Raw genomic sequence first — 25,890 nt, forward strand, 5'->3', positions numbered from 1 at the left:
CAACCCACCTGGGCTGTGGTCCCAGGTTTTTGGGCAAACACTACCTACATGTTGCCCTGAAGGTATTTTATAGATGCAGTTAAGTAAAGGAGATTACCCAGGATAATGTGGAGGTAGGCCTCATATAATCAATCGAAGGCCTTAAGAACGAAAAACTGGAGTTTTCTGTAGAAGGGGGAATTCTGCCTCAAGACTGTAACGCAGAAATCCTACTTGAGTTTCCAGCCTGCTGGCTCTTCCTTAAAATAAATTCTCTCTCCCTCTGTATATATATTTATATGTGGGTCGTGTGTGTGTGTGTGTGTGTGTGTGTGTGTGTGTGTGTGTCCAATTGGTCTGTTTCTCTAGAGAACACTGACTGATCCAGGGCAGACCACAGACAGCTTGGCAGGATTTGGGCAGGATTTGGGTAGTCCTTCGCTGGCAAGCAGTAGAAGCCAGGAACGATTTTAAGCAGGGAGCAAGGTTGATCCAGTCAGCATTTGCAGAACATCAGTCAAGCCAGGTTGGAATCTGGGGAACTGGCACAGCAGTCCCAGAGGCTCCAGAAGCATCTGTGACATACCGCTCATCCTCCAAGGCCCCCTGAACCTCCCCATCTCAGATGAGGACACTGTTCGAATCCCTGAATTCCAGTGGTCTTTCTATGCCTTCATTCAATTGTTGAGCAAATACACGCATCTATAGAGCATGGCCTGCCTTACGGGTGGACGTGGGCCAGACCCAGGGCATTCTTTGAAACCACTGCAGGTTTTTGTTTAATCCAGGGTCCTATGAACAGCCCTTCTCTGCATTCATTCATTAATTCATTCATTCAAATATTTGAGGTCCTGGGGCACCTGGGTGACTCAGTTAAGCACCAGACTTTGGCTCAGGTCATGATCTCACAGTTTGTGGTTTGAGCCCCGTGTCGGGTTGTGTGCTGACAACTCACAGCCTAGAGCCTGCTTCCATTTCTGTGTCTCCCTGTCTCTGCCCCTCCTCCACTTGCGCACACGCTCTCTCTCTCTCAAAAATAAAACATTAAAAAAAATTTTTAATATCTGAGGTCCTACTATTCGCTAAGCTCTACAGTATGGTCTGGTGATGCAACAGGAAACAAACCTAGCCCGAATCCCTGCTCATCACGTGGTAGAACATATCCTGTCAGGACAGAGATGGCCAAACGTCAAAATAAAGAGCTCCAGGTGGAGAGAGGAAATAGCATGTGTTTGACTTCTTGGGCTGCTCAGCCCTGCCTCCTGGACTCACTACTCCCCTCTCTGAGCCTCAGTGTTCTTGTCGACAAAAATCACAAAACACCCAGCAAAATATGGCCCCCTGTTTAGAGAATTAGATGAGGTAACAAACCAGAGTCTGTCTCATCGCACTGAAGTATGCACCTGTTGTTTCTGTTTCATTATTTTCCTTGTCACCATGTTGTCTGTGAGGTTAGGTAACATGCTTCAGATATGCTTGTCACAGGACCTTCTGTAAATATCCCAGCAGGGAGACTTGGGGTTTTGGTGTCTTATTCTGGGTTTCATCTTAGATGCCTCAAGTTTGCTAAGTAGTCGTAGCAAACAAACAAGAATGAAAGAATAAGCAGCATGGGAGAGGGTGAGCCATCACTGCCAGCCTGAGGCCAGACCCCTTCAAGTGGCTCCCTCGTGGTTAATTAGCCTCCCTCCAGCAGAGATGCTCCCTGGACCAGTGCCTCCCCACTGGGCCTGTTCACTCATCCAGCTCCTGCCTCCCTCCCTCCCTCCATGCCACACTATCCACAAAACACTTCCTGCAGGCAGTGGCCCAGCATGGCTTGCCCCTCCCCCTGCCCCACTCCATCAGCCTGCACACATGCCAGAATCCTGCCATCTCCACAGAACCTCGCTGCCCAGCAGAGAAAGCTGGAAGGTCTCCTTCACAGGCCTGCCCCTGGCCACCACTGTTGAGGCACAGGGCCAGTGTTCAAACGGAATGTGAATGTCCTACATCCTGTCCCTCAGGGCACAGCAGAAGGGTGAGTGCAGGGTAAGCTCTCTGCAATACCAGCACCCTGCACCTGTCTGAAGTCACTTGTTGCACTTGGAATGAGCCCACCTCCAAGGCTTCAGTGTGATCCACCCATCTCCCTTTGCCCCCCAGACTGACCTCCCTGGCCTTCTTTCCCTGCCTCAACAGCCCCAGAGCTCAGGGCCCTCCACAGGCCTCACTCTTGCCAGACGGCACCCCCCTTCCCCTGCTCCTGTCATCCTGAACATCCCCCTCAGCTACGTCTTTCTGCACTAAGTCCCTGGGCATTCCGTATCCTAGCACCTTGCTCCTTTCCTTCAAAGTGCACATCACAGTTCATCATTTATGTGGCTTTCTGTGTGTGTCCTCTCCTTCTGACCCCCTGCCTCTTCCCCTCTCGCTCCCCCTCCACATTAGATTTTTAAATGCCCGAAAGTAGGCATCACTCCTGTCTTCTTCACCAGTATATACACTACCTGGCACACTGCAGTTGCCCAATAAATATTTCTGCCTGAATAACTGAATGCATCAGTGAATACGTTTCAGCTCCTCTGCCCGAGGGCATGATCTAAGTGTATGTGGCTGAATTTTAGGCCAGATGATCAAACTCCCCGAAGGCAAAAATGCGGTCTGGTTCATCTTTGTATCTACCCTCCGCCCTCCCCACCCCCCCAATCTAGCATAGTTCTTGGCACATAATGAGTATACAGCAAGGGATTAAGGACCAAAAGGACATTAATCCAACATGCCACGGCAACCTAAGACCATATGCAGGCCTGCCCGGTATTCAGAGCCCTGAGGATTCCCAGGGACCAGCCCTGGAAATAAAGTTGCTTGGCCTTAATTTACAGTAATAACCATTCCAACTTACCCTCAAAGCTAAGCCTGGTTTGGTCATTGACAAACTGACTCATATCCTGTTTTAACCCATTTCATCCCATTCAGTCATTTGGCGGTGGGTCTACTGGATGCCAGGTAATGTGCTAGCACCTCATTATTCAAAATGCAGCCTGCAGACTGGCAGTTCCCACCATCACCCAGGAGCCTGTTAGAAATACAGACTCTCCGAACTGACACAGACCTACCAGATTAGGATCTGCTTTTTAGCCAGATCCCAGGTGATGTGTACATATGTTAACGTTTAAGAAGCACTGGGCTAGAGATAGAGACTGAGAGTCTGCTGTCTTGGAGTTTAAGGCAAACCCTGCACCGGTGGACATCACCGCTGGGTGTTGACCACTCCAAGAGGAAGCTATGGGAGGCTTATGTCAAGAAAGTTTCACCCAGGAGACCAGAGGCAGTGTTGTAAGCCATCTTAAAGGTTTTGTAATGTTGACCCAAAAGCAATAAGAAGCCCAGGTGAAGGGGTTTCCAGCAAGGATGGGAATAAATAAATTGGCCCATGTCACCCCCTAAAGGTAGTGATAACTTTTGTAATTCATGATTAAAACGAGACTTCCTTCTCTTGTTCTCAAGCTCACTCAAGTGTCCAAAGAGGTGGCCTCTTCCTAGGTGAGCAGGTCAGTGCAGGACCCTGAAGTACAGACAGGTCTAGGTTCAGCCTTTGCCTGTCCAGGAGGAGTCTCCATCTGTTGGTACGTCCCCAGTCTGAACCCCTGTACCCTCTCACAGGCAGTCATCCCACTGGGAACCTTAGCACAGTGCTCCAGGAACATACCCCCTTTCCTCAGCTTTCAGAGGCACACTAGAGAACAAAACAATGAATTAGAGTTCTTAGCATGAATCATGGCTCAGGAATCCCATGCCCTCCAGTAGCTAAGTAGAGGCCATATGGAACTGTGGTAAGATTATAGTCAGAGGGACCTGGGTTTGAGTCCTAGCTCAGCCACTCACTCACTGTGTGACCTTGGGCAAGTGTTTTAACATCTCTGAAATTCTGTTTCCTCAATTGTGAATCCAAGAGAATTGTGAGGGCTGGGTACAGAGTGAGTGCTTTATTTATTTAACAAATATTTATTTGACATCTACTGTGTGCCAGCTCTGTACGTACTCTTGGGGGATCCAGCACTGGGCAATTTTAGACAACAGCCCTGCCATCAATGGAGTTTAGCAGTCCAGTGGGAGAAAATGTCATTAGTTGAATAATCACGCATATAAATATAAATGACAAACGTAGTATGTGTTTTGATGTAGGGGAGAAAAGAAGCTGAGAGAGTAAAACAGAGGCCCAACCTAGCCTGGGGGAGGTGACTCTGAGAAATGACAAATTGTGCAGTGTCTCTTGGCCAAGCGTCACTCTGCCCCTCTCTTTCAGGTACCTGGAAGGAAACCACTTAACAGCCGTGCCCAGGGAGCTGTCCGCCCTCCCACACCTGACACTTATGTAAGGAGCCCGGCATCGGGTGGGACAAGTAATTTTCTTGCCTGGGGGAGCTCAGGAAACTGACATGGAGGGTCAGGGAGGATGATCTGCAGGCTTCACCACATTCCTGCACTTTCTCCCCGGGTGGAGCAGAGAGAGGCAGCTGGGAGGAGTGAGCCAGCCTGATGGGCCAGGTCTTACCAGTGAGAGCTACACAAAGAAATACCCAGAGCCTGGCATCACTGACTGTCCATCCACATCAACTTCCTCCTTGGCATAGAGAGAGGTGGGACAGCCTCTGACTTTCTGGTGCCCCAGTTAAATCCCAAGCCTCCTCAGTCTCCAATTTCTTGCAAGCTGTGGCTGCACTGAGGTTTGCCAAAAGCTTAAAGGGGCGTTTTTTTCTTCCTCCTCTAGTTGCCCAGAAAATGTTCCAGGTAGATGGTTGAATTTGAGGTTCCTTTGGGTGGTTACTGCCACTGGCTGCAAGTCTGCCAAGATCCAGGAAAACTCCCGAATGAGGAAATGTGGGGCATGGATGAGGCCCAGGAAACCGGGTGGTCTGTAAGCTTTGTCCCTTGACCGCCTCGCTGCCTTGCCAAAGTGGGACCCATGAGAATACAAAGTAATTCCTTGGGCGAGTGGCCATTGGAAGATCACCCTGGCTGATTAGGGGGTGGGGAGCTGGTCCACAGGGGGGAATTGAGAGTTCTTTCACAACGAAACACTGTTTCCCTTGGAAAAATGGGGCTGCTGAAGAAAGGTGGAAGAAAGCCACCTGTCACCTCGTTCAGCCTCACTTCCTAAATATCCCCCAAACCAGCCTCTGGATGAGATCTCTCAGCTTCAGCCCTGTGGGCATTTAGAGCCAGATCATTCTTGGTTGTGGGGCTGTGGTGGGCATTGTGGGATATTTTGCAGCAACCTGGGGCCCCTACCCACTAGACACCAGCAGCACCCCTCCGCCAGTAGGAACAACCAAAAATGTCTCCAGACATTGCCACATGTCACTGGGGAAGCAAAAGTGCCCCGAGCTGGGAACCCCTTCTCTAGAGCAATGGCTCTGAACCTCAGCTGATTAGTCTGTTTTGTTTTTTTGTTTTGTTTTGTTTTGTTTTTTTAATACTGATGCTCAAAACCACCCTCAAGCAATTAAATCAGAATACCTGATTTACAAGCCAGAATATCTGGGCATGGAACCCAGGCCTCAGAGGCTGTAAACATTCTGCAGGTGATTCTGATGTGCAGCTACTATTGGAAACCACTGCTTAGGATATTTATCCCTGAAGAGAAGCTGGAGGTTGTAATTGGCAGAAGACTATACCCCTACCAATCTCATTCCCCCTAAGAGAGAATCTGATAAGATGGAATGAATGAATGCCAGAAGAGAGGGAGGAACAGTGAAAGGAAGGATTGACCTGGGAGGAAATGGCACTGGCATAAGGAGAGATCTTATGTGTTATGTTTTGCTGGAAGAAGGAAATGGACAGATAAACTTGTGATTGAATGGTTGAATAGGTGGATGGATGGATGGATGGATGGATGGATGGATGGATGGATGGATGACCAACAAATGCTTGAATGAGCGATTGAAATCTTGAATGAAAAAATGAACATTTGGATGAATGGGTGGGTAGGTGAGTAGATTGGTGAGTGGATGGATGGATGGGTAGATAGATAGATAGATAGATAGCATGCACAAATGTATGAAAGTTGCCACTAACAGTAAAGTGTTACTCTTCTATTTGTCCTAGTGACCTGAGCAACAACAGCATTGGTGTGCTGACTAATTACACCTTCAGTAACATGTCTCACCTGTCAACCCTGTGAGTACAATGGGGCACTGTGTTCAGTATGGGCCTGGCAGTCAGTGGCCTGGGGCCATCCTTTCTCCCTGGCCCCTCAGGCGTACGTTCTCTGCTCTAGTGATCCTCTGGGCTATGGCTGCCCCCATGTAGAGCAGACCTTAACCAGCAGAAGGAAAGTAAAGTAGGTCAGAACTCTACTGTCTGGGCAGTTAGAGAGGAACTAACACCTAATTACTTCTGAAGAAGGCCCTCTTTAGCTTACCTTCTGTGATTTGTGAATTTTCTTTCCCAGTGGAGGGTTTCCCTACACAATTATATTTTGCTCAGATCCATTTATTTCCTATTAGCTCTGCACATTGTGAGCACTGACCATTTGACAACAGAGGGAGGTGATGGCAAAGCTGGTTAGGAAGCCAGCCGGCTGTGGAAGATGAGAGGAAGCTGGGAAAACGAAGCCAGAAGCCAGTGAATGTCCTAGAGTGGGGGAGGGTGTCCCCCTTCCCTTTATTGTTGGGAGGCTTTTTGTCAAAATATTAAAATTGGGAAGATAAATAAATCATTTGCTTTGAGCGGTCCACAGTGTGGACCGTACGCCCATATGTATGTGAGAATAGGAATGGCCGTGTGTCTTTGTCCACAGGATCCTGAGCTACAACCGGCTGCGGTGCATCCCCATCCACGCCTTCAACGGGCTGCGGTCTCTCCGAGTGCTGTGAGTACCCAGAGCCCTGAGTTCGGCTTCTGCTTCACCATGTAATAGCAGGCGATACTCAGCACAGTTCCCACACACACTTCCCCAACCCGGCACTCCTACTGGCTCAGTGGGGTGGGGCGGAGGGGGGAGGGCAGAGAGCCAGCTGCTACCACTTGTGGACCTGGATCAAATCACAAACCACTCTGAGTTTCTACTTCTTTCTGTGCCCAGTGAGATCACTAGCACCTCCCTAGTGAGGATTAGCATATGCAACTGTATTCTGCACCCTAGTAGAGCACAGTGTGTGGCTTATGGCCACTATCTTGATGATCATTCCACTGTTGGTCCCTCTGACTTTAGAGCGGCAGGGTAAACACTGTGAAACTCTGCAAGGAAACCAAACGCATCTATCAGAGGTCACAAACTAGAAGCCCAAAGACCTGGCTCAGCTCACAGACAGCTATTACTTAGCAATTGTAGAGTTAGTTGGCTCATAGAGTATCTTTTCAAACAAGCAGTTTGGGGGCACCTGGTGGCTCTGTGAGTTGAGCATCCGTCTCTTGATTTCAGGTCAGGTTGTGATCCCGGGGTTGTGGATCAAGCCCTGCATAGAGCCCTGCACTGGGTTCTGTGCTAAGCTTGAGGCCTGCTTGAGATTCTCTCTCTCTATCCCTGTGCCTCTCTCTGCCACTCCTGCTGTCTCTCTAAAATTAAAAAAAAAAAAAAGTTTTAATAAGTTGCCAACAGTTAAATATCAGGAGGCTTCTCATACAAAATCCTAATTTCTATTCTCTCTTAGAAAATGGAGAGACCTGGTCATTCCAGGGCTCCCATCTACATTCTTGCATGGCTGAGCAGCCCTGCCCCTTTAGACCAGACTATATAGTCTGCAGCCTCCACAACTGCCTCCCCATCACCTTATGACACCTGCCTCACCCTGTCCTACACAAGGTAGAGGACAGCCCACTGAGGCAGATGAGCCCCAGCAAAGGCACGATGACCATGAAGTCTACCTGCTTTTCAATCATGGCTCTGCCCCTCCCTAGCTGTGTGTCTTCAATAAAATCCAGATGGTAATTACCTCACAAGGTCTTATAATGATTAAATGAGATGCTGTATATAAAGCATTTAACGTAGCTCTGGCCCACAGTAAGCACTTTATAAATATTTGTTTGTTATTACTGTTATTTGTTATTACCTTGCAAGAGCAGGAATGGCACCTCACTGCCACCCCCAACCCTTGGTCCTGTTGTTGCCTGATTTTTGTGCCTTCTCATCTTGAACATTTTGTCGGGAAAGGAGGATTCTCTGGATGATATTCCCATGAGAACAGAAATGCCACTTTCTGTGGCCGTTGCCTCATATAACCCTTTGCAACAGTGCTGTAAGACTGAGGGGATTAGGCCCATTTTAAAGATGGGAAAACTGAGGTCCAGGTTGTAACTGGCCCAAAATCCAGCAGTCAGGAGCTTGCAGAATCCAGCCTCCTGACTCAGAGCCCTGGACCCTTCTCAGGACCCAGAAGCAACCAGCAAACAGCACCCAATGAGCCTGTCCATTTCAGAGCCTCCAGGCTGGTGTGATTTATCGAAGCCCACAAAACACTGGTGTCAGCGACAACTCCCGCCACATGTCATCTGCGCTGTTATTAAAAATCAATTCTCTGGAGGCAAAGAAGTGCCCGCGCTGACAGTGTGCAATCTGTTATTGTCACTTATTTATTATCCACCTTCTCTGGGGAGTTTGAGAATGGAAACATCAGCAGAACCATTTCCCTGTTTCCAGTTGAACACAACGGGAGATGGGCTTGTCTCATTGGCCAGGGCTGCGGCTGAACCTGCTCCCCCCTCCCACTTCCCACCATCCTCCCTTAGTCCCACCTTGTCTCCCATCCTGGTCTTTTGGTTCTGTGCATGGGTTTGCTCCCAGGGGCTGGGCCTGGGACCCGTGTGTATATGTTTGTGGTTAGAGAGGATCTGGCGGGGCAGCTCAGCACGGAAAAGGGAGGACGGTGGAGAATGCTCGCCTGTCCATTTGTCTGGTCTCCCATGGTGTTGGCATGAACACCACCAGGTTTTCTGCTTCCTAGCCACCTTGTCCGCCGTGTTCCAGATCACTGTCATTAGTCCACCAGGAGCACACCTCAACATACCATGTGCTTGTGCTTGCTTCTTGAATTAAGAATTAGTAGGCTTTTAACATCATTTTAGAATCATGGGCTCTTAGAGATAAAAAGGGGTCTTAGAGGCCCTCATTCCACCCACCTGCTTCAGTGGGGAGCAACTATTTTCTGCATAAAGGCCAATTCAGGAAAAATAAAAATGTTTATGGAGTACGTTTCTTTTATGATATTTGTATCCTTTCTCCCAGTAATTGCACATCTAGGAATTTATGCCTAAGAATAATCCGATATGAGGGAAAGATTCTCTGTGCTAAAATATTGGTTGCTCTGTTATTTTTAACCTCCATTTTAAATATTACCTACAAGTGCCACAGTGGGGAAATGCTTAAGGAAAGCATAATGCAGCCAGTCAGTGAAAGGCAATTATTAAAAGAGGTAAAGACGAAAACTAGATAGCAGTGTGGGGAAGTGTTGACCACATGGCCTTATGTGGAAAAGTAAACCTAATTTTTTACGTTATAATTATAACTTGCATACATTTATAATTATGAAGTTCTAAAGGAACATAGGAAACTTTTAAAAAAATCATTGATAGCTAACTGCTAATGTGAAGTTATTTATGTAATAAAAGAAGGCAAAGTTAAAGATGACTGAATATAGTAGGATAGTCACAATTTAGAGGGTTAGGGGGGAAAGGTAGGTTTTTTTGAATTAGTATCTACAACTGCGTTTGAGCATTCGTGTATTCTTTTCTCAATTCTAAAGGGTTTCATTATTTTAGTGAAAATTTCAGAAATGACCAGAGGTCAGGGATGCAGGCAGTTTGGGATGGGGGAAGAGAATGAGTATCAGGTTTAGCCATAGACAAAGGCCAAAAAGTATTCTAGAAAGACCTGACATTTAATAGTGAGTGAGTGAGTGAGTGAGTGAGTGAGTGTGTGTGTTGGTGAGTAGATATGTATGAATACATTTCTGAGACAGGAGGATTATCAGGGACCCCTGAGTACAAAACATTGGGTGAAAGTATGTGAGATTTCCCAGTTTGCTCTTAATCTAAAAAGAGCTAGAAGGGAACATTCTCAGGGACATTCTAGTTCTTCTTTTCAGGGATCTGTGTGTTCCCTGATCGTTGCCCCACACCGAGCCACATGCCTTGTGCGTGTGTGGTCCCAATTGTCACTCCCCAGCCCCAGCCACAGGAGGGCCACCTGGAATCAGTTAGCTGTGGGAGGGCTATTTCAGTGTGTGCTCAAGAGATGTGGGGTGGGATTATCATTCATCATCCTCAGTATTTTTAGCCCCTCATCCCTGAAGTAAGATTGTGCTTACTATTTATGTATATGGGGCTGTTCATCTCTCCCTGCTCTACCGATCGCATGGATCCTCCTTACAGCATCCCTACAAAGGGCTCCATTGCCCTTTGCTTGATTATGTTTAGATACCATGAGCTTACTCCCTTCCCAGATAATCCCACTCCATTTTTGACCAGCTGTTGAACATTAGACAATTATGGTGAGCCAAAAGGTGATTCCTTAGGGACTTAAACCCTGGTCCCGGTTTGGCCCTTTGGTGCTACCAAAAAATAGAATTAATTGTGAATTTTAGAAATGGGAAGTGAGTGTTAGAAATTATCCTATCCAACCTTACATTTATAAGGTAAGGAGACATACTCAAAAAGGTTTAGTGACTTGCCCACAATCATTCACTTATTTTCTAAATGCCAATTGTGGGTTCAATGCTAAACACTAGACAGGAAAATAATGAAACAAGTTCTTGTCCTCAGAGAGCTCACAGTCTAGAAGAGGAAACAGACAAGTATATAAGCTACTGCCACATATGGCCATACCTGTGGGAGAGCCATGGGACCCAGTGTGGGCCCTCAAAAAGGCTTTCTGAGACAAAGATGGTAATCACCACTGACATATATTAAACCTTGACCATGTACTATATACTGGGCTACATACTTTAGTTACATTATCATATCATATCCACTTTTCATATCAACCCTATGAAGAATGTACCACTATTAGCCCTATTCCCCAGACGTGGAAACAGAGGCTCAGCAAGGTTGAGTCACTTTGCCAAAGGGATGTAACCACTACAGAGTAAAGTTGGGATTTGAGCCCAAGACTGTTGGCTCTTAGAATCACTGCCCTGAGCTTGTACTCCCAAGGCTGAGTCTGCGCAGCCAGGGAGAGTTACCTGTGTGATGGGAGTGGAGAATATTCTAGGCAGGGAGAATATAAATTCCCTAGACAGAGTCCCTGAAGTCAGGAAGGGCATGTGCACAGGGACCACAAGGAGCTACAGGTGTGGCTGGATGTGGCTTCTGGGAATGGGAGCAGGAAGCTGTGCTGCAGACATGCCACAAGGTGGGAGCAGACGCAGGGCTGGACCCTGGTTTCCAGCTCCTAGCCCAGTGCTCTTTCCACCACATTCCATCCTTCCCACCAGAGATTATCTCTTTTCGTTGCCACCCATTTCAGACTTTTCTTGAGGATTAGAAGGATGTGGCCCAGAGACGCCTCTGATGAGAATTAAGGAATGTGGTGGAAAGACACCTGAACAGGAAAGGTGACAGGCACGGGGTCACTCTGCCGAAACCCAGTGTTCCTCTTCTCCAGTCCTGGAGTCTGTCACAGGACATACATGCTGCATAGCTTCAGGCTTCCCCTCTGTGTGTGGGGAAGGCTTTGAGAGGACTAGTCCCAGAACACATCCCAGAACCTAGAGGGAGGAGTCATGGTGACCTTAGCCATGGCCGCAGCTCACGTGAAGGAGTCTGCATCAAGTACAGGCCCTGCATGTAGCCCTGCGCCATCTGAACCACTTGCATTGTGTCTTTTAAGCTTCACAACTAGCTTATGAAGCGGTACGTTAGATCCCTTCCTGGCTGAAGGATAGGAAAATCAGCTCAAACCACATTAGGCATGAAGAGAATTTATCAAAGCATATTACTGAAAACTTCAGTAGTAGATATTACGTTCTAGGGCTGGGTGCAGGGACTTCCAGTGGTATCAGAAATGTGCCTCTTTCTGCCTTTCAAAACTGCCTCTGTCCTAATAGTTCCAGAGAAAGTCCCAGAAATATCTCACTGGCCCACTTAGGTCACCTGCTCAGCCTCAAACCAATCTCAGTGACTGATTGGGCTGACCTGGGCCATGGTTCTGCCCCTGAGACCAAACCAGTTGGACTGAGGGGAGGGAGGGGTGAGTCCCCCTTGGAAAAGGGAGGAACTGTTACAGAAGACAGATTGGTGCCAATTAATCCACATTCCTAAAAAGATATCTACTGCAAGTGGATCCTGAGAACTCCCATTTTAGAGATGAGAAAACTAAGGTACAGAAAGATTGAGTCTGTTGAATCAGATAATCACACAGCCGGCAATGACTCACACCCAGGAGGTCTCATCCAGGGTCATTTAACCCTTAGGAGTGACCTAGCCCGCTGAAAAGAGACTTCACCCACCCCAGCCCACATCTGGGATGAGGATCTTCCCTGCCATCTATCATACACACTGGAACGCCTGTGCAATATGCACATTCTGTGAGCACCTGGGGATCCAGAGACCCAAGGTTCAGGCAACCCAGAATTAACATGAGATGGTTCTGCCTTCATGTTGCTCTAAATGATGCCCTCATCCACATCCCAACATTCCCAAGTTTGCTTTAACACCTATTAAGAGTCAGCAGGGAAAAGGAGTCCCAGGCGCTTGAAGATGGGTCATTCTGAGTTGGAAATTGCTTGCCATCACCAGCCCCATGAGGTGTAAGGGGAAAGGGGAGGAAAAGCAGCGGTGGGGGAGGGAGGAGGGAGTGCTTCCTGGGAGGGAACCTTTGTCCCACTTCCCTGGCATCCTTTAGGATGGTGGTTGGACACGCAAGAGTCTTTCTTTGGGGGCAAACCAGGAGAGAGAACCTGCAGTGTAGGCAGATTTCTTTTCGCGTTGTCCCAGTAAATTACAGCTCCAGTTACTCTGCAGTTTATGGAGATCTCAGCGGCTCAGCTCGTAATAAATGGGAGCGTGACTTACAGGAGTCACAGCGCCAAAGCTGCCTTTGGGTCATTTGGTGTTTTTAAATTAGGGCTTCGTGCCTCTCCAGGGGCCCAGGCCTCATTCAGAAATGATTAACAACAGGGCCGGGTGCATTTGCCAAACAGCAAGCAGCCATGAAGTCATCCAAGCTAATAGCAGGCAGGAGCCGGTGTGATTCATAAATAACCACATGCATTCGAGACTAAATGATACTGATAAGTGTTAGGAAGTACTTCTAGCTCCTTCTTACGCAGGCTGGTGAGAAGCTACCTCCAACACTCTCTAGAGGACTGGTTACCTTCTTCCTGCTGTCCTGGGGAGCGAGAAGGGCAAGGAGCTTGAGGTGATGAGGATGACAGCCTGGGACAGCTAAATGTGGTCCGGAGGACCAAGAGCATCAGCATCACCTGGGAGCTGGTCAGAAATGCAGCGTCTCAGGCCCCACCCCAGACCCACTGAACCAGGGCCCCTGAGAATGGGTGTCAGGAATCCACCCATGTGTTGGCTCCAGCACTCAGTCTGTGTTACATGTAATTAAGCTCCTGTCTGTATTTCAGCTCAAAACCCAGGGCAGGCTAACATCAGCCAAAAGGAAAACAAAAGGACAGATTCATTAGTTATTATCCTGTTTACACTTCCCCAGTCAACTCTAATCACCCCTTTGTTTTACTAGGGTTCCTTCACAGCACAGGGGACAGTGAGCAGTAGTCACTAAAGAAGGCTTTGAGTGTCTATGAATTTCACCTACCTTGCATTTCACAGCTCAGACCCAAAGTGAGTCATCGGTGTGGGGATATTTTTGTATGCAGTTGAGGCTTAATCCTTCAAAGGAGGGTATAATCCATGAATTGTGGATTTACTAGCATTGTTACTTGAGCACCGGAGCAGTGTTCATTTGGTATTTTTCTTGTGGACCTATTCTCCAGGCATTTATTGGAAGGGCAGTATATGCCACCACTCTGCAAGTGAGAATAGCTCCCGGCCCCTATACCACAGGGTGGAGAGAGGTATAATTAATACCAAGTAGGTTGCCTGGCCCCTTGGACACGCAGTCAGAAAATGCCCTCAGATGCACACAGTGCCAGATACATACGTGTGTGGCCCAAACCCTTCCCCATAAAGATGAGGGTCCAGCCCCAGGCAGTCTTCCCAGGACCTGAGTGCTCTCCCCATCTATCACCTAAGCTGGGATTGATAACATTTCTCAATCTTCCCAGAATCTCTCTAGGTGAATATGAAGGGAACTAATTTATTGATCTGGCTGGGCCAGACATTCTTTGAGATCCTTTCACAAATATTGATAATGGTTGGTCATTCAGCGCGTAGAAAATGCCAGACTTTATATGGATTAATGCACCCACAACCACCTTCCATGACAAATCTTTTTACTTTTATTCCCGTTTTACAATAGGAAACTGAGGCACAGGCAGGTAAATAACTTTGGCCACAGTCACACAGCTTGTAAGTGGCAGAGTCAGGATTTGAACGCAAGCAGCCTGGTTCTAAAACATACAGTCTCAGCCAGTTCTTCACATTCTCTCTCAGATGCCTCCGTTGGGTATCTCTCTCCATGCTTCAGGTGCAAAAACGGAGGCTCGGAAGAGTAAAGTTAACTTACCTAATGTTCCACAGTTAACAGGGGCTGGTTTCTGATTCCATCCCAGGCCTGTCAGATTCAAAAACCCATCCTCTTCTTTCCCACACCCTCTACCCCCAACATCCCCACTGCTGAGCTGGGCATGGAAACATTCACACACCTGCCGAGAAGGAGGACACACCCCCCACTGTGAGCTTTGGGGCTCTGAGCACAGCTGAAAGGCATCTGGGCCAGCCTGGGACCCCAAGAATGTACTGAATTCAGAACTGTTACTGGGGGGTTAACCTATGACCTGTGTTTCTGCTTCAGAACCCTCCATGGCAACGACATTTCCAGCGTTCCCGAAGGCTCCTTCAGTGACCTGACATCTCTTTCCCATCTGTAAGTAGCCATATTTCTGCCTGGTGTGGATCCATTCAAAATGCAATATCATTAGAGTGCCAGAGATGATGCTGTGACTGCTAACATTTCAGTATTCATTCTTTCCGTATGCATAGGGTATGTTCCATGAAAATGTGCCCACGTTGTGCACGTTGTGTGTTCTCTACTTCAGATGCCTTCAAAGGCATCATCAATTATGTAAACAATGTAAATGTTTAATAAGAAGAACTAACATAAAACTCTTACTGTGTGATAAACACTTTAGATGAATTATCTCATTTACTTCTTATAGCAATAAAGCATTTTTATCCCCTTCTTACACAGTGAAGCTTAAATGGAGAAGAACCAAAGAATTGGTCCAAGGGTCACACAGCTAGTAAGCAGCAGAGCCCTGGTTCCAACCCAGGTCTGCCTTGGCTCCAAAGCACATATTCTCTGCCACTCTGCATCAGGGATTCTGTCCCCATTGCACACAGGGGAAACCGAGGTCTGTAAAAATTAGGTGTTACAAACCTTTGCCAGGAACATTTCTGAGTCTATATGTATACAGCTCTATGTATATTTGATTGTTTTCAGATTGCATGCATATATTGTGATACTGATACATTATGCATACACCTTATAAAACATCCAAAAAATAGAAATTCTAAATGATACGATTTTTAAAATAAGCAAAAATCCTTGTATTTTCTCTCTGGACACCACTGTTGAGAGGTCTGCATCAGCCCATGCCGTCCCCCAGCTGTGCTTTTTTAAAGCTAAGTGGTGTAGCTGGAGGAAAAACTTGCTTCTACCCCCTTAGTTTCTGTGGCTGGTCTAAGAATTAGACTGACATAAGACAGAGCAACCGAAGAAAAGGATATAAATATATTTAATGTTTTTATGTGTATGTGGGAGTGTTCAAATGGAAAATGAAGACCCAAAGAAGCCATTGGACCCCAAAACTTATATACTTTTTTATACAAGGAATGATAAATTGTAGGGATGTAACAAGACAAAGGGCCTTGGGCTAGGGCAGCAATTGTGCAGTAGTGACTAGGAAATATATGGAGAGGGACCACTGGAAGGTCAGGGTTATTTGAGCAGGTTGGTTTGGCCTGATCCATTTTAGTATTCATTCCCAGTCTCTAGTGATAAGAATATTTTTCCCTTCTTGGTGCAGGGAGGGCATCTTTCTCACAGGAAACTTTCTGACTTGCTTTTAGGTAGAGACAGGGAGGTCAGAGAGCCCCTTCTGCACCTGCCATTTTTCAAGTACCTTTAGCTTGAAATAACCAATATGCCAAAGCAGCATATTTAGGGGTGGAGTGCTCTGAACCCTTTCTGTGGCCTGAAGCTTCTCCCTAGGTTGCTGTGTATCAAAGCCTTCTCTGAAGAGTGCATCCTTCAGTGGACCCTTCAGTAGGGCAAGGGAGCCAGATAATCAGATGGCCAAAGGTCCAGAAGCATCTGAGAGGGGCTAGGATTGGATTGAGTTGAGGATTAAATTTTACCGGAGTACATGAGAGCAAAACATTTTTTTCAGAAGTGGGAGGGGGTTAAGCAGGGTGGAAACATCTGGAGGGACTGGAAATACAGTCTGGAGTCACTGACTTTGCCCCAATGGAAACTCCTTCTCTGCTGGTCCTCATGTCAGATACCCCCAATCTAGTCAGAGTCTGAAAATTCTGTTTCTCCAGAGGGCCAAGAGTATGGAGCCTATGGGCCAAGCTGGGCAAGGGGGTGACTTCCTGCTCTGCTTCCTAGGGCGCTGGGAACCAATCCACTCCACTGTGACTGCAATCTGCGCTGGCTGTCAGAGTGGGTGAAGGCAGGGTACAAGGAGCCTGGCATCGCCCGCTGCAGTAGCCCTGAGTCCATGGCTGACAGACTCCTGCTCACCACCCCCACCCACCGATTCCAGTGCAAAGGTACATGCTGACTCTCCCCCACCTCTCGAGGGGTCTGCTCTGTCTCCAACAGCCCACCAGAGCTGGGTGTCTCAACAGACGTGACTTCTAAACCACTGCCCTGTCTCTTCCATGAGCTGCACAGAGAGACTCAGGTGCTGTTATCTCCTCCAAGTTTCTCTGCTGGCGTCCCTACATGCTCCTCTCTGACTTCATTCTCTATATCATTTTGCACAGAGAAAAATCTTTAACTTGCATTTTTTGCACCCAACATTCTTAAAGCCTAAGCCTTTTCCCATTTTTACTACAGCAAGCTTTAGGTACATGAGATTTTAACTGACGACAACAAACTGCTACTGGGTTTTTATGTGCTGGACATCATTTTAAGCACTTTTTTGTGTGTTATTTCATTTAATTCTCACTTTCCAAGTATTTATTCAGTTCCCCAACCCTCTCTGGGTTAGACTTCAGTATCACCCTTATTCTTAAGAATGAGAAAGCTGAGGCTTACTGAGGTTAAGGGACTTCTCAAGTCCACAGTTAGGATGATTCCAGGTCTTTCTGATTCCCCTGTACCTACTTGTGGCCACCAGGCTTTAATAATTCCACCATAACGTCTTTAGCCAGTTCCTGGCCCTGAACCTTTAGTCTTCACTGGGTATTTCCAGTTGTTTTCTTACCACTGATGCATAAAGGTCTTTCTCTATTGAAAATTATTCCTTAGATAAGATTCAGAGAACAGAAACTACTGAGCCAAAGTATGTGATCATTTTTAAGGTCTTTACACATATCGCCCTGCCATTTGGTGTCTAAAAGAGGGTTATAAACCACTTTATGCTCCCAGTAAGCACCATTTGAGTGCATTTTTCACCAGACTCTTACATTATTTTATCTCATTTCATCTCATTGCTAATTAGATAGGTTTAAAAAAGTATGTCTCCTATTTTGTGTCTTTGCTTATTGGGGAAGCTGCATTTTTTTCAAAAATTTACTTTCCATTTATGTCATACATTTGTCTGGTAGTGTCCTGTGCCCATCTCTTAGAGCCTTGAGTTTATTTTGATTTATATATATACTTTTATTACCCTATAAACTTCCTGTGTCTCACATTTCTGCTTAAAGCAGGAAAACATTCTTTTGGCTTTAAGATAATTTTTCATTTTCTCCTCCTGCTTCCAAGTCATCTCACTTGATTGATGCTAAAGAGGCCCAGATCAGTCTAAAACAATGTTTCTCAATCCTAGCTGCACATTTTGGAATCACCTGCAGAGCTTTTTACTGGTTCCCTGGCCCAACACTCCAAGTTTTGATTAAATCGGTGTGGGGTACAGCCTGGCCGTGTTGAAGATATTTAAAAGCACCTTCGCTGTTTCCTCTGTAAGGTGACCAATTCATCCCGGTTTGGCTGGGGACTTCCTGGTTTTATCACTGAAAGTCCTGTGTCCTGGGAATCCCTTCAGCCCCTGGCAAACAGGACAGATAGTATCCCTGTTCTAATGGAAGCCAGGGTTAAGCCAGCTTGTACAGATTCTTAGGCCATCCTTTCTGTTCACCCGACCCACAAATGGTCAGACTTGCCCTGAGGTCATTCTCAACCCAATCTCCAAAGCTCTGTTCAAGGACCATGACCTCCACCCCTCCAGCCTTTGTAGCTGAAGAGAACAGAACATTGTCAAAACTGTCATAGATGCACAGTGTGCCTGAGCACAGTTTACCATCTGTCAACAATATCATTGCTGTGTCTTTTGGGGCCACTTCTTACTTCCTCCTGCCAGTCAAGGGTTCCACAAGAGGGACTTCCTATGTGTGTCTTTGACCCAGGCACCCTGCCTTCCTTAGCCTAGCATAGACTATTCCATGGGGAGGGGTGTTTAGGGGCAGAGGAGTGGGAGGTCCAAATGGAGCCTGGGACCAGAGCTCCCCGAACATGAAAAGATACACAAGGGGTTTCTAATTATGGTGTATTGTTTATAGATTAGCTCCAAAATCGGATCAGGCTAATTACAGTAATTTATTTGACTGCAGAAGTGCTTCTGAATGATGTCCCACTGTGATTTTTTCCTCACTGGACAATGGCTGCATTAATGGGACTCAGCTAGACTGGATGGTGCTGGCTGGGGAGCCACCCTCTGTGTGTAGAGATGGAGAGGGGCCGGCAGCTGGCTGAGGAAGGGGCCAGAGAGGAGGGAAAGGGAGGGAGGGGTGACAGTGACCTGCTACCAACATCCTGGTTTTGCTGTCCAGGGCCAGTGGACATCAACATTGTGGCCAAGTGCAATGCCTGCCTCTCAGACCCGTGCAAGAACAATGGGACGTGCAGCCAGGATCCTGTGGAGCTCTACCACTGCACCTGCCCCTATGGCTACAAGGTAAGATAGGAAGCCCCGCCCCCACCATTCACAGCCCAAGGAGGGCACTGTGCCCTGCTGACCCTCCCTTCTCCAAGGGCAGCCTGGAGAACTGCATTTCACAGGTCACTCCAGAGTGGCACTTGGCACTTGCCAGTAACACTGCTATTCTACTGGTGGGGGCTGCCCAGTCGTGTCACACTCATGCAAAACACAGAGAACCCCATCTTGGCAGTGACACTCTAAGGAGGAAATGTAATATTTATATTTTCCTTGTTAAACATGAGGAAATAAGTCTCAGAGAGTGAAAATGCTTCCAAGTAGAGGCATCCCTTGAACTTACTATCCTGGCTTCCTTTCAAGGGGATTTCCAGACTCTCCCCATCCCCTCCCTAACTCTGCCTCAGGAGGGCCAGTGCTGAAAGTGGGTTCCAGTTTGAGAAGGGACAGGGATGAGGGATTGAAAGGCCTGGGAGCTGCCAAGCTAATGCACTGTTGACAGGCTCAGGTCAGCCAGGAAGGGGATGGAGACCCTCGTTCTCCTGGGTGTCCTCCCCAGAAATCCAGGCTAATTCCAAAGCAACTTTTCTTCCTTTTTTCTCACCCAACACTATCTATCCTAAGTCCCTACTAACATCTATAGAGTATGGACTACATGGCCAACAATCTGCTTGACATCCTATTCACCTTTTCTTTTTAAACACCCCTTATGAGGAAGGCTCATTACTTCCCATTTATAGATGTGGAAACTGGGCCTCAGATTGTTGAAAAGGCTTGACTCAGTGTCTCAAAGCTCATAAGCAGTAGGGTTGGGGTAAGACCAAGAGCTATATGATTCCAAAGTCCCCACCTTTACTCCTGGATAGCCAAGCCCTCCGCCGTGGCTCGCTGGGGTCAACAAAACAGTGGTTCACTCTTCCCCAGGACCTTCCCAGCTTCCAGCCTCGCCAAGGCACCCATCCGCATACAGTGGGCAAGCCAAGCATTCCAACACCACCCCAAAGCCCATCTACTGCACATGCCTAGTACAGGCAGAGCGGGAGGGAGCTGGATCACTGGTCTCCTGTCCCCAAGGGGACTTGCATGTGTAGTGACAAGCTTGAGGGGCAGAATCACTCTGGGGAACAGGGCTCCCTGGTGGTTTTTCAGCTGTAGCTGTGCCTCCAGCAGATAGTGTCACAGTGCCACCTATGGGCCTGCCACAGGAGAGCCCAAGGATTCCCTTTGCAGCCAGCCAGCCAGACGGCCTTGCCCCAGGCAGCCACCCCAGATCCATGCATCCTACATGTGCACACGCACAGACATTGCAGGGGAAGTGTAGAAGTGAAGATACCATACTCAGGAGGCCTAGCTCCTCAAACCCACTTATATTAATTCAGTGGAGAAAACTCAGGCTGTGGAATTATACAGAGGGCACATGTGAACTCCAGCTTTGCTGTTTACTAGCTATGTGGTGATGGCCAGTGGCTTTGCCTCAGCCTTCCCGTGGACAAACCAGGGCCTATCTCACGGGGGTGCTGTGAGAATCAAATGTGCAATAACATATGCAAGGCACCTAGGACAGCTGTTCAGTATGCACTCTGTACACTGGCACATTGCTACGTCTCTCTTTACCCTTGCATGCTGGTCCTGATACCAGGATGTGGATGGGCCGCCATTAACAGGCAGTATGCTGCTGGTCTCACTAGGGATTCTCAGTCCATGACACTGTGAATTGCCAGAGATCATCAGTTGCTCTCCTGGAACGGTGATATGTGCATTTATAACATCCCCAATACCATACCTATGCGTCGACTGTGGGTCAGGCACTCAGCTGGACATTGGCATTTATTCCCTTCTCTGAGTTGTATAATTAACCTTTGAGGTGGGCGGGATCATCCCTATTTGAAAGATAAGGCCACTTGTTCAGACTTTGCTCATAAGATTCTGAAGGTCTAGCAGAAGAATCTGAACTGAGATTTTGACCTTTACGAAGCTGTCGGGCTCATGCAGGCCTGGAGTACCTTAAGGAGGAGGATGATAATGGTGGTGATGGTATGTGATGGTGATGATGGTGATGATGGTGATGATGGTGAAGGAATATGAGCAGCCAGCATTTACTGAGTGCCTATTACATACTGACAGTGTACTAAACAAGGTACAAGCATTATCCTGCATTCTCCTCATCAAAGCCTAAGGAGACAGGTCCTAAAATGACTTTAATTTTCCAGTTTAGGAAACTGAGATAGTAGGTGAGGGAGTTGGGATTCAGAGCTCAGAACCAATGGATTCCAGAACCCATGTTTTTGACCATTGTATTCACAGTCCATTGAGAAGCACCATGAATGCAGGGTCCCTAGCCATTTGGGACCTAAGTCTCCAGAATAGGGAAAGTAGTTTATGCTGGTGGAAAGAACACCAAGCAGAATGGAAAGAACACTGTGGAGCTTGTCCCTACCTGACTGTATGGCCTGAGACAGCTCCTCCTCTCCTCCCCATATCAGGTTCAATCTCAAAATGCAGCAGGTAGAAACGAAGAGGTCCTTTAACCTTTAACCCTGGGTTGCATCATACCCCCTGCTCTGCATTTATTCCCTGGCTTTCCCCTCTTCCTGGATTGGAGCCCACCCAGGCAGAGTGACTGAGGTAGTAAGTTCTGGGTGAGTTGCTAAGTTGACAATAATCACCAGACACCCACAAAACCAAGTTCAAAGTTCTGGCATTTCTCCATTTATTTCCAGATACCGCAGCGTTTCCATTGACTAGCTGAGTGACCTTGGGAAGCCACAATATTATCCAAAACAGCATGACCCCCACTGTTCAGTGTTTGGTGGCAGCTACTGGTCATCTATAATGGCAGGCTTTTGTGAAGCAATTTGAGCACATTACCTCATTTAGCACCCTCAGTCACCTTCTGAAATAAGGTCTGTTAACCTCTTTGGGCAGATAAGGAAACTGAGGTTCAAAAAGATCAGATAACTTACCCGAGCTCCCACACCTAGGGAAGCACACAAACTAAACCCAGAGCCCTCCTCTCTCACAGGAAAGTCCCCACACTCAGTGCTCCACTAGGGACCAGGTCCCTCAGAGCCTCACTCCCCACCTGGAGATGTGAAGCATCACACTCACCTGCAGAGCTCCTAGAAGGATTCCGAGTGTCATGTTTGTGCTTCGCCCGCCTTGGTGCCAGGATTCAGTAGGCACTTCACAGAGAGACCTGTTTTACAGCTGTTTTGCGTTGGGGGAAATAAGATGTATGTTTGGGCTCGTTCTTTTTCAGCCATTTAGCTTCACGTGTGCATGCTCAGCGTCTACACGCAGTGCTTCTCACGCTGTACTGTGCGTGAGAACTACCTGGAGGTCTTAGTAAATGCAGCTTCTGATCCATTAGATCTGAGGTCAGGCCCAAGTTTGTACCTTTCTAACAAGCTCTCAGGGAACGCTGGAGCTACTAGCCTGAGGACCACACTCTGAGTAGCAAGGTCCTGGAGCAGCCCTCCTGGCTGTCTCAGAAAGAGGTTTCCAATAGGGACAGCTACTCCTCGGCTCCTTTAAAAGAAGCCAGAAGCCCCAGCCATGTCCCTGTCTCCCACCTTCCCTCCCTCTCTATTTCTCTCTCTTTCTCTATTTCTCTCTCTCCCATACACACACACACAGCAGTGGGGACCAAGGAACATCATAAATCTAGTAGATTTTAGCAAAATGAGGCTGAAGAGAGTTGAATTGAGCTAATTAACCAGGTTTGAGAATGGTGATTATTTCTCAAGGACATGTAAGTGACAGAAATCCTTACCTCCAGGCCCATTTAGCACATCATCAAGAGCTACGGTCTGCCTCCTGGTTTCTGAGCTCAGTATAAGTGACCCGAGTAGACATCACCAACCCCACCCCCAGGGGAAGATCCCAGCTGCAGTCCCTGATACTCAAGAGTTCCCCCAGAGCAAAGAGGCTGGCCCAGGCAGGGGCCAGGGAGGCCCTGCCTTGACTTGATCAAGTTCTCTTGTCCTGATCTTCATGGCTCATCCATCTAACACACACAAAAACTCCTGAACAATTCGGTACCAACCAAATGCCTGAAAAAAAGTCTTTTGAGCTCCCACATTCAGCCCTGCCTCAGACCCCTGTAGTAATCCTCCTCCTCATCATCCAAATAGCTCTTATTTAGGTTGCTACCATACATGCCTTGTGCTTTATATATGTGTGATTTCTAATATTCATTCCATAGGGTAGGTATTATTCCCATTTTACAGATGATAAAAACAAGGCTCAGAGAGAACTGGTAGTTTCCCCAAGGCACACAGCAGCCAGACTGGAGTGTGTGCTCCAATGTGCTACCCCTGGAGCCCATGTTTTGAGAGGGCAGCATCAGTGACCCAGCAGAGGGGTTCCCAGTGCTGGCTCTGGACTGGATGCCTGGGTTCAGCTGCTGCCTATTCCACTTAACTGCTGTGCAATCTTGGACATATTAGCTCACTTTCCAAGTCTGCCTTCCCAATCTGAAAAGGGCAGTAATAACAATCCTACCGATCGCATAGGGTTGTTGTGAACATTATATGTGATTGTGAATATAAAACACTTAGCGTGAGGCCTGGAATGGAAAATGTTCTCAATAAATTGAGAATGAGTATTGCAGTTTCCGTTGCACGCAATGACTTTGTGTAAGGGATCCTGTGTTGTTCTGGTTTAGGATAAGCCCAGATCCCACATCAAACTGCATTCTCCTACTCCCCCTCAAGAAAACTCTGACTGGCCGTTAGCTGTGAGGGGGCATGAAGGGAGTCAAGACAGACGTGGCCATGCCTCCTGGCTGCTGGATACTGCAAGGGCTTCAGGGTTGGAGACAGTAGGGAGAGTCGTAGGCCCAGTTGGCAGCGACCTTCGAGCCAGGGAGCCCAGCCCCACTCCGTCACAGGCACTGGCAGCAGCAGAGGCGGGAAGAGGATTTTCTCAAGCAGATGGCGAGCAGGTGGTATGGCAGTGGGAGGGCTCCCGTGATCACCCCCGCCTGGCATGGTGCCCACACCAAGTCCACAGACCAGAAACAAATACAACGGATGCCTCCCCAGACCCCGCAGGTCCTCTAAGGGACTGCTTGCCAAGACTTGGGTGTAGCGCTGGTGTGTCGGTCCCAGGGGAGGGGGTAGTTAGAGCCAGAGGGCCAGCGGGCTGCTCCCCAGTCTTAATGTCCACAGCCTCTGCCTTGGCCTCCCTCCTCAGTGCCTTCATCTTCACTGTCCTTCTGCCTGGCATGCTCCTCCCCACCTACTGCAGTTGACTCCTCAGCTGAAACGTCCCCTCCAGAGGGGCCTGCTCCAGAGGAATGCCACCGCACACAAAATTGTCTGTCCCAGAGGTCCTCAATCTGGCCTAACATTAAAATCGCCTGCAGAACTCTAAATACCAACACCTGGGCCCACTTCCAGACCAATTAAAGGTAGATTTCTGTGGAATTATCACCCTATAGGGGCAAGGTCCTCTGGCCACACTTCAGCCCCAGCCCTCCCTACTCAAGTTGTGGATTATATTGAGGCCTCAGTGCAGCTAAGAGTACCGTGTCCTCTGCTAGGTAGCTCTGTGAGGTAGGCTGAGAGTTAAAAGGCTTAGATGAGGTCATGGCCAGCCAACCAGGAAGAGATGAAGCTGGAATATGAAACCAGGTTTCCCTGTACCCAAAGCCCATGCTCTTGCCCTGCACTTCAGGATAAAGAAAAGGATGTGAATTCCAGGAAGTAGGGAAGCTGGGGCCTGAACTCCTGAGTTCTCAACCTTCTCTCAGTGTGGAACGGCCAAAAGCAAGGGCCCCCTTTGGCGTCCTCCAAGCCACACAGCAGAGGCCACAGAGAGGCCTTCTGCCCGGCCTCATCCCAGAAGACGCTGGGAACTCCAGGGGGCCTCCTGGTCAAGTCAGCCACTGAAAGCCTCCCTAACCAGGTGCTTCTCCCTTTCCTGCTCCTCAGGGCAAAGACTGCGCTATGCCCATCAACACCTGCATCCAGAACCCCTGTCAGCACGGAGGCACCTGCCACCTGAGTGAAAGCCACAAGGATGGGTTCAGGTAACAGCTCACCCTTGGGCCTTCCCTCCCTCAGGGGGCTTTATAGGCAGACCACTGGGGCAGGCTGATGCACAGCTGTTCACTGAGGGCCTGCTGTGTGCCCACACTGTGCCAAGTCTGTTATGCATATCATCTCAAGGCTCTTCCCACCCTGTAAGGGAGCTACTGTGATCCCTACTATACAAATAAGAAGATTGAGGCACCAACAGGAGCTATCCTTTGCCCACAGTGACACAGTTAGTGAGCGTTCCTATGGGGAATTCAGAGAGTCTGTCTCCAGAGCCAGGAGGATACCAAGGGAGGCTAAAGCTGCTGGCACAAGTCAGAGAAGGATGGCATGATGGCCCAAGCCCCCCCCGCCCCGGCAGCATGGCAATTCCACCTCTGTTTCCTGTGTGCTAAAAACAATGATCATAGGTGATATTGACTACATGTTCATCATGTGCCAGGCACGAACTAGCCGTGCAACCTCTAATTTAAATGCTCACAATGAGCCTACCCACTGCGAGCTGGTACTATCCCCACTTAACAGATGAGGAAACTGAGGCACAGAGATTTACTTGCTCTAGGTCACATATCCTGACACATTCCTGGATCTTCCAACCCCACTGCTTTCCTCCCAGGAATTCAGAGCTCAGGAAGAAAAAGGGATAGAAGCCACTTAAG

At 48.0% G+C, this 25,890-nt stretch overlaps 1 protein-coding gene across 2 annotated transcripts in view; it reads left to right on the forward strand.

Annotated features, from left to right (window-relative positions):
• The window catches only part of SLIT3 (slit guidance ligand 3), a 594,982-nt gene that overhangs the window by 536,499 nt on the left and 32,593 nt on the right, over positions 1-25,890 (forward strand). For both annotated transcript variants that reach the window (XM_042947171.1, XM_042947176.1), the window contains exons 21-27: positions 4,268-4,336; positions 6,070-6,141; positions 6,764-6,835; positions 14,882-14,953; positions 16,700-16,863; positions 19,087-19,211; positions 25,127-25,224. In XM_042947171.1, the coding sequence (XP_042803105.1) occupies positions 4,268-4,336; positions 6,070-6,141; positions 6,764-6,835; positions 14,882-14,953; positions 16,700-16,863; positions 19,087-19,211; positions 25,127-25,224 (672 nt within the window). The remainder of the gene's footprint in view (positions 1-4,267; positions 4,337-6,069; positions 6,142-6,763; positions 6,836-14,881; positions 14,954-16,699; positions 16,864-19,086; positions 19,212-25,126; positions 25,225-25,890) is intronic.

The sequence above is a fragment of the Panthera leo genome, chromosome A1 (genome assembly GCF_018350215.1).
Source record: "Panthera leo isolate Ple1 chromosome A1, P.leo_Ple1_pat1.1, whole genome shotgun sequence".
NCBI lineage: Eukaryota > Metazoa > Chordata > Mammalia > Carnivora > Felidae > Panthera > Panthera leo.